This window comes from Lipophrys pholis (genome assembly GCF_963383615.2).
Source record: "Lipophrys pholis genome assembly, chromosome: 21".
NCBI lineage: Eukaryota > Metazoa > Chordata > Actinopteri > Blenniiformes > Blenniidae > Lipophrys > Lipophrys pholis.
The window spans coordinates 9,039,772-9,059,648 of NC_137649.1; the positions used below are offsets into that span (position 1 = coordinate 9,039,772).

Sequence of the window (19,877 nt, forward strand, 5' to 3'; positions counted from 1 at the left end):
GGCTGGTCAATGGTATATTGGTCCACTGTAAACAAACAGAATGTGGAGTGAGACGACATGTGAGGGTATCATCGGTTCACCAAGTGGCAGGATTTAATGTGTGTAACTTTACAGCAGTGATGTGACGATGGAAGTTATAGTGTGCTGTGTATAGACATTGTTGTGCAATGAGTGGTTAACTATGATCTTACTGGGTTTCCAGCAGGGACGGTTGTTCTGCCTAAACCTTTACAACCAGAATGGTGTCACTGAATATTTACAGTAAGCGTCAATTTGTTCTGTCAGCTAACTAATTAAAATCAACAGAATCCTTCAATAGTGGATGTTCTTCCTTTTTGACATTGTATAAATTGGTTTATCAGCAGATTTACTCTTTGCTACTCTGTAAATATATTGAAAAGGATTGTGGTGATGTCTGTCCCTGTGTCTTACCTGTCCCTGGTTAACTGTTGCTCCCTGACTGTACTGAGCTGGTTGCCAGGTGTTTAGACCAGCCGCCTGTCCCTGGTTAAATGTTGCTCCCTGACTGTACTGAGCTGGTTGCCAGGTGTTTGGACCAGCCACCTGTCCCTGGTTAAATGTTGCTCCCTGACTGTACTGAGCTGGTTGCCAGGTGTTTAGACCAGCCGCCTGTCCCTGGTTAAATGTTGCAGCCTGACTGCACTGAGCTGGTTGCCAGGTGTTTGGACCAGCCGCCTGTCCCTGGTTAAAGGTTGCTCCCTGACTGTACTGAGCTGGTTGCCTGGTGTTTGGACCAGTCGCCTGTCCCTGGATAAATGTTGCTTCCTGACTGTACTGAGCTGGTTGCCAGGTGTTTGGACCAGTCGCCTGTCCCTGGTTAAAGGTTGCTCCCTGACTGTACTGAGCTGGTTGCCTGGTGTTTGGACCAGCCGCCTGTCCCTGGTTAAATGTTGCAGCCTGACTGCTCTGAGCTGGTTGCCAGGTGTTTGGACCAGCCAAGTGTCCCTGGTTAAAGGTTGCTCCCTGACTGTACTGAGCTGGTTGCAAGGTGTTTGGACCAGCCGCCTGTCCCTGGTTAAATGTTGCAGCCTGACTGCACTGAGCTGGTTGCCAGGTGTTTGGACCAGCCGCCAGGAGACTTGATGGCTGGAACACCTGAGGAGCTGCTTCTGTGGTCATCCAGCCAACATTTTGCCCTGTCTGATGATTGGAAGACTGAGGCTGGATGACTGGCTCAGGATTGGATGGAGCAGGAAGGTTTTCTGTGTTCCAGCCATCCAACCAGTCAAGTGTATCTGGACACGGCTGGTTGTCCAGCAGCAGGTCAATAAATGAAAATTGAGACTTATTATTCATTGTTGCACAGACGATTGAGTTTGGCCTTCGTACAACTTGACTAAATGAGCAATGTCTTGACTCCTGTGATACACAATTCCCACAAATGCTTTGAGCTTTTTTTTTGCAGAACCCGTATCCCCTTAGTTAAAACTAATTGGAGAAATGTTCGCTCAATATGTTCAGTGATCAATCACTTCTGCAGTTTAACTCACTAAAATGCTTTGTTGTATTGAGCAGCTCTCAAAAACACTTTGATCACCTCAAGTCTGCAGGACAAGCAGACTTGAGGTGAGAGAGCATCTTCCAGGATCTTCTTTGATCTTCTTTGTGATGTCACAAAGCGATGTTATGACATCACCACAACGTTTTCATAACGGCGAAATGAAACTCAATCTTTCTTTCTTTCTTTCTTTCTTTCTTTCTTTCTTTCTTTCTTTCTTTCTTTCTTTCTTTCTTTCTTTCTTTCTTTCTTTTTCATTCATCCAGGAAATTGACATGGAGTAAAAACTTCTTAACACATTTTTGGTATTTAATGAACTCCTTCACTGCTGACATTGGTGGAAGTGTCAAATACTGTAGTTTATTGGATTACAGAGAGGATTACACACATCTGGAGTTTAAGATGAGTGAGTTATTTAGACAAACAACCAAGAAATAATTCACGATTGACTTGTTTATTACATCATAACTGGGGATTCCATCAATTCTCATAATAAAGGTTTGATTGATTTATTTGATTGCAGCCGAGACTCATTAGATTCAGTTGTTTGGGGTTCCTGCCACCATCTCTGACTCAATCCCACATTCATTATTTCCACGTTTGATCTTGAAATAACCTGAAATGAGAAAGAAACAGAGATTATTGCACACAAATGTGATACTGTTCTGCTCCGTACACAAAACATAGCCTATGTGGCCATGTGCCACCAAGCTCTGTCACGTCAGCCCCTCATCATACTGTACCTTTGTCACCCCAGTCACGGTTCCAGGAGTTTGCAACCAGCCAGTATGGGGTGCCCTCCTCGGTCCCCCAGCCCAGAACCTTAACGGCATGACCACCCAGCATCTCCCCTGTCACATGCTGGTACACACCTAGGAAACGGACACAGGCCACAGCAACTTAATAAAGCCTGTAGGTAACACAATCAAGCATGAGTTGAGGTTTATATCCAGCATCAAGCCAACAGCCAAAAGCTATAAAGACATTTTGAATTCATGTTTCTTTATGATTTCTTGAACTCTTTAGATTAAACAATGTGAACTTAGTAACTGACTGACTTATTGGCTGACCAGCTAACAAAGTAAGAAAGCAGGTCAGCGCTCACTATACAGGTCAATGCTAATACAAAGAATGAGCTGGTTGCAGGTAATGGACTTAAGCAGAATTAACCATCAATATACAATACGATGCAAGCTTCTGTTTGCATTTTTGAAAGTGTATAAAAGAAGCCTGTGTGCATACAGTTTGCAGACTTTAAGTCTCACCGGTCTTATACTGCAGAAAATCCGCATAAACAGAGAAAGCTGCCTCCACTGGGCCATTCTTGTACAGCTCAGTCATGATCTGCTGCTGGTCGGATGGGATGCTGTACGAACGCCTACCTGAGGTGGAAATCAGGGGAAGATCAGAGTCACACACAAGACAAGGCGTGGCAGGAAGGCTGGAAGGCGTAATCATGTTAAACCTCTCTACCAAAGTGTTTGTCCTTTGGATAAGACAGTGTGTATCCCTGGATGCACTGCTGCGCACAATCTGGAGTCTGCTGGCTGTGGCACGGAGGACGAGTTCCATTCACATGATGTTCGCAGGGAGCGATGGTGTAGGGTCGACAGCCTGCAACACACAAACTGCTTAGTCAAGACTTTCCGGGTTCACAACCAAATAACTATATTGCTGTCACATGCAATAAACTTACCCACGTTAGAGCCATATAAGCCTCCTGTCACAAGTCCTTTTTTCATCCAGTAATTCCAAGCTTCTGCAGGGTAGCCGCCAAAACAACTGCAAACAGACAAACACATCACTGACTGCTGAAAGTTTCTGCAACCTGCAGCACATGTTTCTATTTCCCCCCTTCCTGTAGCTTTTGGAAAAAGATATGTGAATTAGCACTTTTATTTGCACACCTGACTCATTTTTCAAGGGATTTTTATCCCGAGTAAAGTGCATTAGAAAAAAAAGGCAAAACCTTCTGAAATAACTAAAAACCGCTACAATGGCTTAAACAGATTTAAAAAAAAGTCTAAGACAGCTGTTAGAAAGATTAGAAAATAATAAATATCAAGCAAAATGGCTAAAAATCAGTAAAAACTGCTCACACCTACAAAAGGAGTTAGAAATTGAACAGTGTTTTCTGAAACCTCATAGATATTATTTGTCTGAATACAAAACTATATATACAACATTGTAAGATGTGTTTTCATTGTTTTACGGGTTTAAAATGTTTTGGTGTTCATGTATTATTTGGTGGCAAGTGGCACCTAAGTGGTCCTAAATGTTGCAGAACCATGGTATATTGAGAAACTTCAAAAGTATGAGCAAAAAAGCACTGAAATGAAATATCGGATGATTTAGTTGTCCAAACAGAGAGAATTCTATTATCTCTGCAAAGCAATTTTAGTCGAAGTTCAACTTCAGGTTGCTTTATTGGTACGAGTAGGCAACACCCTGTTGCAATGAATTGTAATGAAGGACCCTGTAAAACATGTGAAAAACATCTAACTGTTTGTGTGGCGTTTATAGTAAAGAACTAATACTTGACCTACATGAGCAGATCAAACAAAATTTGTGTAAAGGAATGGTGTCCACGGTGGAGCTGGAGATGATTTTACATGCTTTTATCTCTTCTCGTTTCGATTATTGTAACGACCTTTTTGCCTGTTTAAATCAGTCACCTTTAAACGGCCTTCACACCGTCAAAAATGCAGCTGCTCATCTTTGAGCAGGAACAACCCGGAGAGCCCACATCACCCCTGTCCTCTCCTCCCTTCACTGGCTCCCGATAATGTTCCGTGTTCATTTTAAAATATTAGTGCTAACTTTTTTTTTTTTACATGGCCAAACACCGTCTTATATTTCCAACCTCCTTCACCCATATGCCCCAAATAGAGCGCTTAGGTCTGCCCAACAAATGCTGCTTACGGTTCCACATACCAAGCTCAAAACCCCATGGTGATTGTGCATATGAAGCTCTTGCACCAAAGCTGTGGAATGCTCTTCCACGTCAGCTGAGATGTGTTGACTCCTGTGGTGTTTTTATGAAGCAGTTAAAGACATTTTTATTCAGGCAGGCCTTTGTCTTATAGCTGCTCAATGTTGCTCAATTTTACTTTTCTGTATAACCATGTATGTTTTTCTTTTTTCTTGCTTCTACACTTTAAATTATCTTTTCTCTGTTTTATTTAATTAAAATGTTTAATTATTAATTAAATTTTTTCTGTTTTCAGTGCTGTTAAGCACCTTGTGACTCATGTCTGAGAAAGGTGCTATATGAATAAAATTATATTCTATTATATTCTATTCTAAACCTATGATGCAACACCTAAACTTTACAGGTCGAAGTGTAGGTACACACAATGCAGTATAACTCTGATAGTTACCCCATCCCACACTCATCACAGCAGGTGAGTACGTCCTCGGCAGAGATCTCGACAGAGATCTGACCATTTGTCTGGATGCAGATTCTGTCCGACATTGCCTCAGCTGCCCCGAAGGCCTGTGGGAAAGTAGATTAGGAAGATCCGATATTTAAAAACGTGGCATCTGCTGTTAAAATTAATGTGTGAAATAATTTTGTGGTCACCTCCATAGACTTACGCCCCTGTGACTTATTTTCGATTTTTTGTGCTGTCGAATGACAAAAATGAAGTATATGCACACGCACACGCACGCACACGCACACAGTGTCAGTAGCATATCTTTCTATCTGTCTCACCCAGCAGGATCCACAGGAGCCCTGGTCTCTGATCTGTTGGATCGTGGGACAGTTTGGCCACTCCTGTCGTGCATCAAAGCTGTCTGGGAGCTTTATGCCTTCAACATTATGAACCCTAAACAAAGATGGAAGCTCATTAAAACAGCGCAGAGAAAATAAACCTCCTGACTGTCAGCTGGTTTGCACATGTGAGGGACTGTAAAACACACAGACACACACACACCCACACACACTTAAACTTACACCTCGGGCAGCCGGGGCCCGTTCAGTATGGTCCCACACAGTGATCTCACATAGCTGGCGTCAACATTGTCGAAGTTGTGTCCGGCCTGCAGCAAAGGGAATGTTAGAATCTCAACAGCTTGTCAACAATTACCATTGAATTGAAAACCTATTGAATGACTGCATAAGTGACCTCACCGCCCAGGTGGTGTTGGCTTTGTTGATGAAGTTGATCATCTCCGACGAGAGAGGAGACGGATGACGGTGCGCCCAGGTGACATGGAGCGTCACCGCGGCACAGAGGACAACCAGAGAACGCATCCTGCAAAACTGACATCAGATAAATTAGTTCTTTCACTATAAATACAAATAAAATTATTTTATTATGAGAATTATTATCAAATCCATTATTTTAATTATAAATCTCCAGTTTAGGTCATTTGAAGAGAATGCAAACAACTGAATAAAGGTCTTAAAACTGTTACAGTTAATGACAAATAATAATACGTTTATTTATACAGCACTTTTAAGAACAGTTGTTACACATTCCACTGAATTTGAAGTATACATCCATCATATTGAGAATATTCTGACGTTCTACCATTACAAACACAAAGAGGCTTCAGTGTGACAGCTTTGCTTTCCCTTTCTTAATCTGGTATTTTCACTATGCCATTCAGCAAATACTACAGATGTATATGCTATTACGCCAAACTGTACTCTAGTTTATCCAGGAGCCACTAAGACAAACGTGAACTCCCCGCAGGCCAAACAAACAAAAGTAATGTAATGTACGTGTTTTACCTGCGCCGCTGTTTCACTAGACGTCCTTTGGTGCAAGTCTTCTGTCTCACTTGACAAAATCTCTGCTCCTTTTATAAAGGCACACAAGTGCAATCACATGTCCTGTGTCATAAATGTATAACCAGTAAACATCTCATGTGACTTTCCAAAGGTTGACAGGTAAACTTCTGAAAAAGCACATTTGAAAATAGCATAATGTGAATTGTTATGTTTATCTATCTTTTTTAAGTGTCTGAACTGAGCGCGTACTCCAGCTACAAACTATACCAGTATATGAACTTTAAACTTAGGTAGTAAAATAAGCTAAGTCAGCAATCTTTCAGAGCATCCTGTTTATAAAAAAAAAAAAAAAGAGAGAAAGAAACATGACTGAATTCATTCACCTCTTTATTTGTCCAAATATATACAAATCAAATTGTCACATTACATAGCAATGTTTGTAGCTCTCCTTTGGTTCTGTACAAGGTAACTCTGCACCGGCCTTTCTACTCACCAAAGCTGCGTTAAGGACACTTTGCTAGCAGTATCAATCAAAATATCAAAATGCATCTGAAATCCCATTTTCTATATCTTTCTTTTTTCTTCCATTAAACAGTCTGTGTGTGATAAAACTACCTTGATATTGCACAGTTATTTTCCTCGATGTTTAAAAGACAATGCATTGAAAATTAAAGGGGTGAAATAAAGCTTGTTTAAGAGTGAAAGCAGAAACAAGGGTGGAATACAAGGGAAACATAAAGTTAGCTTTTATTTAACAGGAAAATTTAATGTCTTAGAATCAGTTAAACATAAATTAGAAGGAGGTTTTTTGTGGTTGTGTTCCCCAAATTTCCTAAATGGGGCAATGTTGTGTTCTGCCACACTTCAACAGTTGAGAAATGTGTGTTGCGTTTGTCTTGAAATATTCAAAAAGAATATTTAAAACAGTGGGTCAAAAGATTAAGGAAAAAAAACAAATGAGAAAAAAAAAAAAAAAAAAAGAAATATCAAATTGCAAACAAACAACAAAAAAATGGGATTATTTCAGTGTGTCTGTTAATGCTGGTGAATATAACCACAAAATACTTTGTGTAAACAGTTCATCAGACACAGGATGGACTATGAAAAAATAAAATGAAATCATACAGCCTAAAGAAACACTGCTGCAGAGCCCCACCATCATCTAGATAAGTTCATCGTTGTGTGGCAGCTGCAACAAAATGGCAAAGTGGGAAAGAATTGCTTCAGAAAATTCGTAGTCAGTCCTCCGGGGGGGGGGCTTCTTTAGATTCCAGGCTTGTGGATGGATGAGTAAATTGGTTCACTGTCCATGCATGTCACCGGTGCCCTGCGCCTGTGCTGCAGTAGTGCTGAGGTACTGCCAGCTGAGAGCGGCGAGCAGCATGGCGGCGGACAGGTACATGGGAGACAGGTGGTGCGTCCTTGAGGGGAGGGTCGACGGCGACACGGCGGACTTCTCTCGGATCACAGCCAGGATGTGCAGGGTCTTGTCCCGCGACGGGTCAGTGAGGGAAACCTTCTGTAAAATCTGCAGAGGGGAGAGTGAAAACAACGGCGAGTCGTTAAGGTGGCGGCGGGAACCACAAAGAGGGTACCGAGGGAGGAAACAGGCCCACCTCCTGGTTGTACTGAGCGATGATGGTCTGAACAGCGCTCATGTTGGTGGCTTCCATCATCAGGGTGACGGCCTGGCCCTTTCTGATCTTCACCACGCCCTGAAACACCATGGGGTTGTTGTAGCATGATGATAGTGTCGCTATCGCCATCACCTGGTCAAAAGAGGAATGACATCAACATCACATCAGGTGGGATCTTTTGAAGTCGGTGTGTCAAACTCATTGGTTCAAGTTTGGTCTCAATTGGCGCCATTTGCTGGCTAAATATAGAAAGACAGGGAGATGTGACAGCAGACCAGTAGAATGACGGCAAAACAACATTTAACCAATGAGTAATTCAAATGTTTCTATTGGTTTAGTTCATATTGATCATTTATTTGATGTCAAATCTTGATGCAAAATACTGTGACATGTCACATTTTTCATTTGACGCTTATATTTTCTTCTATCTTGTTAGAACCAGAAATACAACAAAATGATCAAACTTGGGCGTTATTGCACGACCAAAATCAGGCAACAAATCCGATTCCAATTGAAACCATATAGAAACTGGTTATTTCACACTGACGCATCACCGGTTGTATAATGATTATGAAGCTGATTCTACTTAAGTTTATATTCATGTTTCAAGCAAAAAAAACAACAACTACTGCCTCCTATTAAATAATATATTACATATATATCATAATAAATCATGTTATTTGTGGGGTAACCACAGAAACAGTGTTCACCTGTGGAATGGCACAGAAATTGAAGACGCTCTGGTTGCGCAGGCGGGACAGGTAGGTGATAACGTCCGGGACATGATGCAGGGCATCTGTGACCAGCAGGTTGAGGCAGGACAGAGCCGAATCCAGCTTTTCGGGGTCGGCCAAATCCTCCAGGCGAGCCGCAAACTGGCTCCAAGCCTGCAAAGCCAATGTAACATCACATGTAGTGCAACTCTTTTTTGTTTTTTTCACAGCATACTAATACACTACATACAGAACAAAGGTCTTTCATTGTTTGTTAGTTTTGTTTATGCCGAGAGCTGGAATCATCTTCAACACAACCTGCAATGGCTTCCATTTTTTTACACTCCACATCCACATTATTAGCTACAGGGTTGTTTTCTTAGATCTTCATAATTAGAATGCCAATGTCTCGTTAAATTGTCTTATAAGCGATGTACTGCTTGTTTTCTGGAGAATGGCAAGAACACTGGACTACAGTTGAGTCAGTCATGTGCAGGGGACCAGTTTGGGCTGCTCGGAGCTTTGTGACATGATGTGTTTTCCTGCTGGAAGTAGCAATAAGAAGACAGACAGTTCCGTCATCACGGGATGGAAACGGTTGGCAATACTCAAATGGACTGTGATACTTGACAGTAACCGGCTCAAATTGTGCCATGAGAATATCCTCCACCAACTAGCCTGAACCGCTGATACAAAGCAGGATGGAGCCGTGATTTCTGGCCCGACCGTCCGAATATTCCCAGCAATGCGGGATGTTTTAAAAACTCCCTTTTGTATTGGCATGAGCTTCACAATCCAGTTCGTTGTGTAAATCATTAAGAACAGTGAAATGCAAACTGACAAAATACCTCTTGAGGCCAGAAGGCACGTCCCTCTTGCGTGTCTTCTAAATAATCTCGAATGATATTGGTCTTCTGGAGGAACAGACCCATAGAGTTTGCCAGCTCGGTGTCCCGTCCCACCTCCGGATCCTCCAGCTGGGACGCAGAGAAGAGCTGAGACAGGCCGATGCCGACCAGACCAGCGACGTAGTGACAATACTGCAAACAATGGAAAGAAAAAGCATTCAGTTCTAATCATATCGCTAAACATACACCTGTACAATACAGTCAGGAGACGTGCCTAATCTACTGGTTCAGTTTTTCACAATGTTTGGAAAGATATCTGTGATGAAAAACACGATTGTGAGTTTTTATTAACATAAATAAAGTAAAAGATGAAAACTCCACATACAAAACAATGAAAAATGACAGAAAAGTCGTTCAAACTCATATTTGTATGAGTCGGATCTTAAGCAGTGTATTTACCAGGTCCCACTCCTTCATGGAGCCCACTTTCTTCTCCAGAAACTCCGCCATCCCCACTCCCATCCTGTGGCAAATATCTGAGATGACGTCTCTGTATTCCTGAGCGAGGTTTCTGAATTCAACGGATATCTGGAAGTCAAAAGACGCATAAAGACGATGGCCTCTGATTAGCACGGCCTTGATGTGAGTGACGTTATTTACATTTCCCAATCCAAATGGAATAGTCCTCAGGTCATCCTCCTGTTGGTCCGTCGACATGCAAACGAGCGGGAACACTGACCGTTGGGAAATCCTCCAGGACCTGGCGATCTTTCTCCTGGCTCTCGGTGAAGCACCACTCGTCCTGGTACAGGTACGTGTGGAAGTCATTCAGCATGGGCACCTTCTTATCCAGCGGGATACTCATGTCATCCTCCACTGTGTCCAGGGCGCGGAGCACCAGATAGAAAATACAAACTGCATGTCTGGATGATCAGGGGAACAAAAGTGGAGATCAGACAAAATGCAGGATGTGTGTCACAGGTTAGTCTATATGTGGAGGATTCTCTCTGACGGCGGACATACCGAGTGAAGACACACCCACTACAGGTGCATTTTTACAAACCGCTGTCCTTTCTGACCTAAATACTGCGGTTAAATAAAGCTGTGGGAGCCTCGGACGTACGAGGGGTATGGATTTCTGCAGTGGGTCACCACACGTTAACCACACCAACAACCTTCTGCGATGGTTTCATTACGTGATCTGTGTTTTCACTCTACTGTAATATGACAATATTGGAAATAATGGAAAGCAATCCATTTGTTATAGAAAGACTTTGTTTTATTATACAACTGATTTTTTTTTAACCATACAGAGAAGGAATGCTTTGAATAAACTAACATTATAAGCCTTTCTGAGTAAATTTAAAGTATCATGTAAGTGTCTTGATGCCGGGTTAGGGTTAGGATGTTGTTTTTGTCACTTTCCACCAAATCAAATTGAACTAAAACTGGAAAATATCATGTACCTTTAAAATGAGACTAACACAGTTCTTCAAGTTTCATATATAATTTTGATATATTAGCATAAACTGTTTTATGTTGCATTTATGAAGTTGCAATTACAGTTTAGCATGGTAAACATTTCATTACATTTACATCTGCTTTGGTATCTGATTTTATTTCATCCTTCTCGTTCAGCATTTCTTAAGACAATTTTGACATTTTAGCTGTTTAAGCTCCTTTTTAACTAGTTTTGAGTTTTTTCCCCCCAACCATTTATAATTTCCTTTTTCTTTTAGAAATCCTTGTCATTTCAGAGGTTTTTTTTAAAGCTGTTTTAGCAGGTTTCCCCCTTTTTCTTGTGGTTTTAGCTCCATTTCCCCATTTTAGATGAGTCTCTTTTAACCAAGAGTCAAAAGTCCATTTTGAAATCGACTTTGTCTGCATAGGTAAAACGAAAACAAGATAAAAGGTTTATTTAGATATAATTTAGTGCAAGGTTCAGGGAGCCACTTTTGAGGGCTGTAGGTTGGTTTACAGACTAAAAGAATATCTCCTCTTCTGATGTTTTAACAGTATTGATGTGGACTCTTATCCATGCCGTTTAAGTTGAGTTTAAATCCTACATAAGGGAGTGACAAAATAATGTTAATGACAATAATAATAATAATAACACACAATAACACTCCACAATAGGTGGAGTGCAATGTGGGCTAAGTGAGGTTACATTGTTTACATTGTTGTTGCACAACCCTGGTACATGAAGGTCACTGCGCATGCACTTCCAGAGACATGTGGTCTTTGTAAAACGGCACAGAAGCTTATTGGTGAAACTATTTGGGGTTTAAACCCCGTAGTGTGGTAGTAAAACACCCCAAACGCATTTGCATTCGTGCACAAGTTGTTTTTGTAGAGGCGAGAAGTTCCAGTCCTGCAGAGGAAAACATGCCTGCAGACACACCCCTGCTCACCTCAGCTCCCCGTCCAGCGCCTGGATGACTGCTGCGAAGCTGCGGCTGGTCTGGTTCAGGTACAGGTAGCAGGTCCGCAGACTCGCGCTCATGGACTCCTGGCAGGAGACACACAAGAAGGACGTCGGTCGGTAGAAGCCTGCGGGTCTGAGGACGCTGGAGGGGCGGGCGGCCTCCTGCAAGGCCCGCTCCCCGAGCCTCCAGCTCTGCAGGAGGGAGCAGCGGGGAGCGGAGCCGCAACGAGCCACCGAGAGAGAGCGCTTGAACACGGACAGAGACGCCGGACACTTGCAGCAAGCTCCGGCCATACGAAAAACCCGTCCCGCAAGCTCTTAAATAACACTATCCATTGCGACGCCACGCCTGGTGGGGAAGTTTGAAACGTGTAGTCCATGTAGAGGTCGAGCGAGGTGAGAATCTTTTTGGAGGTCGTTGCTGGGAGTTAAAACGAGCGCTCCTCGGATCTGTAAGCGGTGTAATCCCTGCGCGTGTGCGAGCGGGGACCGTGCACAGCTTTTGTAGATCTGCTGTTGTGATCACGCACGCTACGTCCAACCTCTCACCCCCCCAAAACAACGGCAGCTGCAGGTTTCCTAATCCGTTATCACCACTCGAATGTTTCTTTCACAGCCAATGTGCTAATCTCACCCAAGGTAAAGAATGTGTGAGTTACACCAAGGAGGGGAGCCATGAGCAAATAGAGAAAAAACTAAACGCACACGTGGTTGTGTAATGCAGCAGACTACTCGGCATATTTACACCGAACCGATTGAGGAAACACGTTTGCTTCGTGCAGGCAGTAGAAAAACATGCGAAACAAACTTCTTATGAGCGTGAAACAAAGAAGGAAATGAATGCACGAAGAAGAAAAAAAACAAGTCCTGAGTTTGAGGAAGTATGCTGACACCTACTGGCAGACTGCAGGAAGAACAACAGAGCGCTTCATTTTTCAATACAGCAACATGTTAGAAAGGTTTTTAATAATGAATAATCCCAAATTGTTTTGTATTAAACCTTAAACAATTGTTGTGATATTTGTATGTATGATAGTAGAGAGGGGCTAGTTTCATCATAGTGGCAGCCACAAAACGTTTCTCTTCACAGAGAGCCAAATTGTATGGGATTATGTATAATAATTTAATTTACTAATTTCACAACTAACCGAACTTACTGTAAAGTAAGTGAATTGAATCACAACATTGTTAAATGCCTTGTAAAAGAAAAAAAAAATCATATTTGAACTCAATAGCATCAATTGACCTTGTTCACTTCTGGAAATGATCTAACCAAATGTTGCCTGTGTCGACTCTTCATCCAAGTAAGGACTAATCACAGCACACATTAAAGTTCTATCTAAAGTTTGTTTAGAGGTCTCGTGATCCTGATCTGAGAATATGTCCTATCCAACAATATCTTCAGCAGTCAGTACTTTATTAATTCACACTATAAATCCACAGCCTCGCAGGGGGCTGTGTAGTCTCTGTGTCTGCAGGTCACATTGGTGTTAAAACAGGAGGATTAACCCTCAAACATGCGCACATCCCTCCAAGCTCATTATGTAACGCAAATCCCAAGTCAATGGTCATCTCTGCTAGTGTGTGTGTGTGTATGTGTGTGAGCCAACATAGAGCACAGATCTAATTTGCCCAAGTCCAATTAGCTGACTGAGTTTCCAAGGTGCAAAGCTGCGCACCATACGAGCCACTTCACTGTATTTCAGATCGTGTACAGGAAGCGCGTGCAGATATTGGCAGGCCTGTGCGGTTGTTTCACTGCGGTGATGCAGGAGATGGAACATCATGTGTATACATGCTCCAAGAGGCAGACGCAGCCAGGCATCCCGTGTGTTTGCGGCTACAGTCCCGGACATGCCTGTTCATTCACTTTATGCCCGCTGTCGAAGAGAGATGTTACTTACATAATCCAACTTCGGCATGACGGCTCTGCATCCCCCCATCTTGAACTTAAAGAGGTTCAGTATCTCCTCCGGGTGGCCCAGTGACTTCAGGATGTCCATGCTGCTTTAGCTGACCAGTTGCTGTTTTCATAAACTGATGTAAATACCGGACAAGATGCTCGCCATCAACACTGTGAGTCCCTGAGATGCAGCGGCGGCGGCAGCAACGACACCATGAAGCTCGTCAGATCGACTGACGCTTCTGATTGGCTGGCTCGTCATGGGCTTAGTGCGCAGTGGCCAATCAACGATCAGAGCGTCTGGTGTGATGCCCCGCCTCGGCCTCTGATTGGTCCGATGGTTAGCCGAAAGGGAAACCATACCTGTTCATTGAAATGAATTGATAATAATCCCTGTTACCTGTTTAGTCTGCTCACCAGACTGTATCCACACCCTCATCAAATGTCATCTGATACTGTTTAGCTTGAATAGTCTGGATTTGTTTCATAAAAAATATGTTACTTTACTTCAAATGCATTCATTCATTGGTCAACATATTTTATTGTAGTATTTCTGTTTCATGAAGAAAACATATTAAAATCGCATTAAAATGTTTTTTTTAATTCACCCCATTGAGAGTCACCGGAGCAAACCAGTACACATTCATGTACATAAAGAAAATGAAGTGGCATTCTTCATAAACAAGTAGCAATAGCAAAGTATTATGTTGCTATCTCTACAAATAAAATAGTAAAAATAGAAGTTTTTGATGTCACTAAAAGGTGAAATACTAAATACTACATTATTTGTATATGTGAGTGTGCGTTAAATTGGACTGCAGCAGGTGTCAGAAGTGGAGACAAGCTTGCTGAAAGTGAGCTAAGCTGGTTTGCTTTATCGCTAAGTCGCACAAGAACAAATAGCAGAGGACATCCAAGATTCCCAGAGAGAGAGAGAGAGAGAGAGATACTGTAGTAACAACATAGACAAAAACCACATCCTAAACTAATAACAGTTATATACCCAAATTAGTCATAGCAGTGTTTACTTAATGCCAAACTTCAAATTAGGAGTAGGATTCAAATTTTTTTGTCATTGCACATACACACGTGTTGAGGAATCTAAAGTCGTTTGGCATCTCATCCAGAAGTGCAATTTATTATTTGTTATATACAGAAAAGGCAGTAGCGGCTGGCCAATAGAGGGCAGCAGGGCAGTGAAAAACAAACTCTAAAATATTGGTAAAGTGCTATTTTTCCCTATTTTTTTCCTTTTTGTTTTTTGTTTTGAGTTTTGTCATGATCGAGTGTAAAATCAGGTTATTTTTGTTTATTTTTATTTGTGCATGAGGGTGAATCTTCACTCTTTCACTTTAATAAAGTTGCCGGCCTGCATGCAGTTCCTGGTCTCACCATTGAAGTGTGGGGGCGCTAGTCTTAAACGTCACATTAAATCATACAGCCGCTCAATTTCAAACAGGGAAACTTTGTAAATTTCGGATTTCCAAAGAATAATAAGCCGGGGGACTCTGAGGAGCAGCATCAGGAAGGTGGTCAAGGCCTGTGGAGGCTTCTGTCTCTTGGTAATGTCGATAAACTGTATTATTAATATTCACCACTGTGTTGTGTATGATGATGCTGAGGACTGGATCTCTTGTCTTGACCTATATTTTTCTAATTCTGATGGTCATGCGTGTTTGGTGTCAATTATTGGTTTGTTGATGCGTGTTAACGTATTTCAGAGGTTATTTTGTTCATGTTAAAGTGGATTTGATTCCCAGTGGAGTTGCGCTTTGTTTTTTTGTTTTTTTTGTGGCTTTTTATGTCCAATTGTGGCCCTGAAGCCACAACTGGACACCAGTTTTGTCTCAGATGAGAAGACAAGTAGGCTTGTATAACGAATGGGTTATGAGCATCTTAAAATGCTTTGAAAGATGAATTGATGTGTCACTATCATTTCAAGTAAACCAGCTCCTAAACACATTTATTTTCTAAAAGGGACTAATGAAGCATCTGCTTGTATTTGTTTACAAGTATGTTAATAAACAACTAATCTTAATAGCTGCTCTCTATTCACTAGCTGTTTAAAAGTACAATAACTTTCATCACTGGGGGCCTAAATGCATGTATCTAAAGGCACTGTATTTAAATTAAGTTAAGATAGGCTGAAATTGAATAATAATGAAGAGCCCCACCTAAGAAATGTATCAGTGGCTGCCACTGAGAAAATGCATGATTATATATCTATATATGTGTGTACAGAAAAAGGAACCAGAGTTATTTTTATTTAATAGCCTGAAGACTGTGGTTTGAATAATACAGTGAAATATACCGATAAAGGCATTATGAATAGATAAATCAACCACTGTGCCACAAGTACACATGTTACATAGATAAATATGAATATATAAGACTAAATGTACAGATATACTATACAGAAGAATATACACATCATGCAGTGGGTGCTCATGTGTAAAGGTAAGGTACAAACACAAGTGCATAAAGAGGAAAAAGATGTTGACAGTTCATTTTTAAACACAATGCTTGTAATGCAAACATTTTAGTGACTTTGATAAATGCGTTGAGGCAATCAACAATCAAGTCGTGCAAGAGGTACAGCAACTGAGATGAAGCACATGCAACCCAGTGAAAGTGTATTACTCAGCCTGACATTAACAGTGGGTGTGTGGAGTTCAGGTGTACCACTGATTAATGACACTGAGAAAACCAGCAGGATACTCAAAACCTGAAACTGAAGCAGCTGGACGACAGCCAATTTTAATGCCATTTTTCATTCTTGAAGCTTAAAATTCCCAGTGCCGAGCGCAGCCTTGATGTGACACAGTGATTACCACGAAAAAAAAAAAACCCAACACACCCATACAGGTGTTTTATAAAACTTGACTCATTAGGCCTCTGCTCAAGTTCCATTTGGCTGAGGACTTCCAGATTTATGCAGCGTTGTAAAACTTTATAGACTGATAAGAATGGAGAAATTATGCAGCTTTATTAAATGCGAGTAACTATAATCAAGGAGCCGTCAATCAAACTGAGTCTGGATCCACACACAGTCACAGAAAACAGCACAATGCTTCTCTGTGTGCCAAAACTCTAAATATGTAACACCTGTAGGAGGTGGGAGGGGGGGATTACAACACTTAACATAGGATATGTAATCCAGAGATTCATTTATATTAGACGTTTAATGGGGAAAAACAAGAAACTTTCTTAATGAGTTAAACTAACGTGTGTTGGGTTTAAATCTCCCCGTGTATTCTTGTTCAAAATTACTCGACACAGAGAAACCCTCCAGACTGGTAGTTCCTAACTTCTTTCTTGAGGGACCGACATTATTACCACTGTAAACCTCAGCGAATCACAAAAAATACAGTGTATTTATTATATTCTGTAACGATGAGTTCCTTTTCTCTGAGGATAAACTCTTGGAGGTGGTTTGGGGTTTGGAGGACTGGTGCAAGCTTCTAAACTTTCATTCACCAGTTGTTCATCGCAAAAGATGCATTTTGCTTTAATTTTGTCCATTGCTTCTATGAATCTACATTCTACAGTTTGTAACTCTCTTCATACACTTTTGTTTTGTTTTTTTTACCAATTCACGTTTATCTTTAGCCTGATTTGCAGACACGTATATATTGCGAAATCGTGCTTATTATTAATACCGAATAAGAATTACACACTTGAAATATAAACATTTACATTTTTTAGTTTTGTGGATTAAATGCCAACTCGCCTATTTTCAAGACATAAAAGAAAACTTTTTACCCCTTAAAATTTTTATTCGGGAGGTTTTTAAAAAGCACCACTGAGCAAACGCTGCACCCTCGATGGTCGATGACTCCTGTCCTATAAATGAGGAAGCAGGGCAGCAGGCGGGCAGCTCCTCATGTTCCAGTCGGCACCAAACCCTCTCTCTGACACACAGGTCTGCTCTTACCGTGATTTCATTGAAAAACCAGCCTCCTTCTGGATCCCTCAACCTGCTCAGCCACATTCTTTGAGGTAAAGATGTCAAGTACTCAAAAAAACATACTTACTGACACACAAACATCTTGACAAAAATTTCAGGATCCTGCCTAATGTGTGTAGTTTTTCATGGTTATTCACCCACTTGATGTTGTTTCCAAAGCCTCTGCTTGACACAACCACAGAAACTACAAAGAGATGGGAAGTGAGAAATGAAATGTGGAAACGCAGTGGTGAAACGCCAAGAGGCAAAACACTGAAAGGGGCCATACCGACCATACCAGAGCAACTCGTGTTACATAGTTAGAATTTTTGTTTCAGTAATGTGAATATTGATAATGCTTCACTTTCACCACCATAAGAAGCCAAGATAAAGACGAATACTAAGTGTTGCTTTGATGCGTGCATATACGTTTCAAAAGAAATAATAGAAATGCCTCGTGAACTTGGACATCGGAGTCAATCGGGTTGGTTCCTCCTGTAAGGCCCACAGCGATGAACTGCATCCAATATTTAGCATTACTCATAAATCACCATGACACTTGCAAGCCACAGGCGTCTCCTTTAATCAGTCCTCGATCATATCGTCCTTAACCCTTCATTTTCATATTAATTTTCATTGTTTGATTGAAGTGTATGACCAGTATTGCCAGGGGATAGAAGGCTTTGATACGAACTCTCCATACTTCAAAACAAACCGGGTGTCATTGGAGATATACAGTCACTGATGGCGTCTTTGGCACAGACTCCAGGACAATCACCGCGCACGCTAGGAAATATGTACATTGCTGTGAGCATTGTGATGGGAGGGGTTCAGTGCTGACAGTAACCATCTCTCATTGGCTGTCCAACTAAACATGGACAGTTAATATCAGTTTGTTAGACGCATTGGGAGTCACTCGGTTCTGACTTTGTGGAGGAACTAGCAGGGGTGAGGAGACGGATTGGACTTCCACATGTGAGTAAAAGGAGTTTAAGGAAGTCTTGACCCCAGAGCTGAAGAGGATATGAAGCCCTGAAAGAACTTAATTTGTCTGTTTTAATCCAGGTTTGGCTGGAAACGTCCACCTTCGGCTGGATCAGAGTCTCCGCTCTACAAAAGGAAATGCTTGACCAGTCTGGACACTGGAGTGGACGGAGACCAGACTCACACATGTCCTAGAGCTGCACAACATGTGGCCGGACAGTAAGTAGACTCCAGAAGAAGAATTTGACACACTCATCGGCCAACATACACTTTTACAATCCAGTGTCTGTGTCCTTGACATGACGTGACCGAGGACAACGATTTCTCGCTATTTTCTGTTAAAGTCCACTGATAATGTCCAATTTGACCCAGGATGGGCCAGACCAATAAAATGACAGCATGATAATCTATAGATAATCTGTTAATAACCACACCTGCAAATGTTTTTCAAAGTACATGAAATGTACATAAATGTCTTTTTACCAAACCAAATAAATTGAAATTCACAATGACGAAGAAGTAAACGTATATATTGTGCAACATTTAACAATCTCTCCTTGTGCAAGAGACACTAAAAAGTCAAAATGTCTCGTATCTTTCCATTTCATTGCAATGAATTACTTGAATCTCTATCTTTCTAACCTTGGGAGTATTTTTAAATACTTATGTTGGACCCCGGGACATATGTTTGACACTCGTGAGCTGGGAGATTTTATATTAGAATATAGATTCTTTTGATCTTCTAAATTATAGTGGAAGAATTATTTTAACCATAAAAAAAACAACTCTTAATAAGAGGCAATCCAGCCTCGTCATCAGGGAAAATTCAAAAGTTAGATTAAAATCAGAGTTTATGGCAGAGTTGTTCTGTTTCATATTAACTTGTAGGAGTGCACAAGATGAAGTGGTGATGACTGAACATTCATTTCACTCTATACTGCCCACTCTGATACAGTGGGTAATACTGCTGGGTTGTTTAAGGTTTGAAAAGAATGTCGGGTTATCACGTTCCATTTTCCAAATGACAACAAGTAACATCTTGCAGAGCGACATTGTGAATTTCATTACTTCCACTCAAAGGACCCTGTTCAGGGCCACAAATTGACAGCCGGTTACCAGCGACGGTTATCCGAGGTTGTGAACGCTTGACAACTTCACACA

At 41.4% G+C, this 19,877-nt stretch overlaps 2 protein-coding genes across 5 annotated transcripts; both read right to left on the minus strand.

Moving 5' to 3' along the window:
- Positions 1–1,812: 1,812 nt before the first annotated feature.
- ctsbb (cathepsin Bb) lies at positions 1,813–6,302 on the minus strand. Of its 2 annotated transcripts, none has more exons than XM_080490493.1 (10): positions 6,261–6,302; positions 5,655–5,786; positions 5,478–5,563; positions 5,235–5,349; positions 4,900–5,015; positions 3,216–3,301; positions 2,993–3,133; positions 2,785–2,901; positions 2,263–2,391; positions 1,813–2,135 (listed from the first exon to the last, which is right to left on the minus strand). In XM_080490493.1, the coding sequence occupies exons 2-10, from the start codon at positions 5,775–5,777 to the stop codon at positions 2,059–2,061; spliced, it is 990 nt and encodes a 329-aa protein (XP_080346619.1). In that variant the 5' UTR covers positions 5,778–5,786; positions 6,261–6,302; the 3' UTR covers positions 1,813–2,058. The 2 variants fall into 2 exon arrangements, with proteins under 2 accessions (XP_080346619.1, XP_080346620.1); XM_080490494.1 differs by having other exon boundaries at positions 1,824–2,135; positions 5,655–5,778.
- Positions 6,303–6,624: 322 nt separating this feature from the next.
- On the minus strand, positions 6,625–14,027 carry fdft1 (farnesyl-diphosphate farnesyltransferase 1). Of its 3 annotated transcripts, none has more exons than XM_080491275.1 (8): positions 13,788–14,027; positions 11,870–11,967; positions 10,198–10,381; positions 9,918–10,046; positions 9,459–9,650; positions 8,608–8,784; positions 7,877–8,029; positions 6,625–7,788 (listed from the first exon to the last, which is right to left on the minus strand). In XM_080491275.1, the coding sequence occupies exons 1-8, from the start codon at positions 13,884–13,886 to the stop codon at positions 7,561–7,563; spliced, it is 1,260 nt and encodes a 419-aa protein (XP_080347401.1). In that variant the 5' UTR covers positions 13,887–14,027; the 3' UTR covers positions 6,625–7,560. The 3 variants fall into 3 exon arrangements, with proteins under 3 accessions (XP_080347401.1, XP_080347400.1, XP_080347402.1); XM_080491276.1 differs by having other exon boundaries at positions 6,632–7,788; positions 10,119–10,381; positions 13,788–13,974; XM_080491274.1 differs by lacking the exon at positions 13,788–14,027 and having other exon boundaries at positions 11,870–12,524.
- Between the last annotated feature and the right edge of the window lie 5,850 nt (positions 14,028–19,877).

Coding starts and splice junctions, on each gene's coding strand:
- ctsbb (XM_080490493.1), bottom strand. CDS start 5,777: ATGCGTTCTCTGGTTGTCCTCTGTGCCGCGGTGACGCTCCATGTCACC. Junction 2,902..2,992: donor TCCAAAGGACAAACACTTTG/GTAGAGAGGTTT, acceptor TTTCCACCTCAG/GTAGGCGTTCGTACAGCATC. Junction 2,136..2,262: donor CCGTGACTGGGGTGACAAAG/GTACAGTATGAT, acceptor TTCTCATTTCAG/GTTATTTCAAGATCAAACGT.
- fdft1 (XM_080491274.1), bottom strand. CDS start 12,177: ATGGCCGGAGCTTGCTGCAAGTGTCCGGCGTCTCTGTCCGTGTTCAAG. Junction 10,047..10,197: donor TCCTGGAGGATTTCCCAACG/GTCAGTGTTCCC, acceptor TTTGACTTCCAG/ATATCCGTTGAATTCAGAAA. Junction 8,785..9,458: donor GTGCCTTCTGGCCTCAAGAG/GTATTTTGTCAG, acceptor TTGGCTTTGCAG/GCTTGGAGCCAGTTTGCGGC.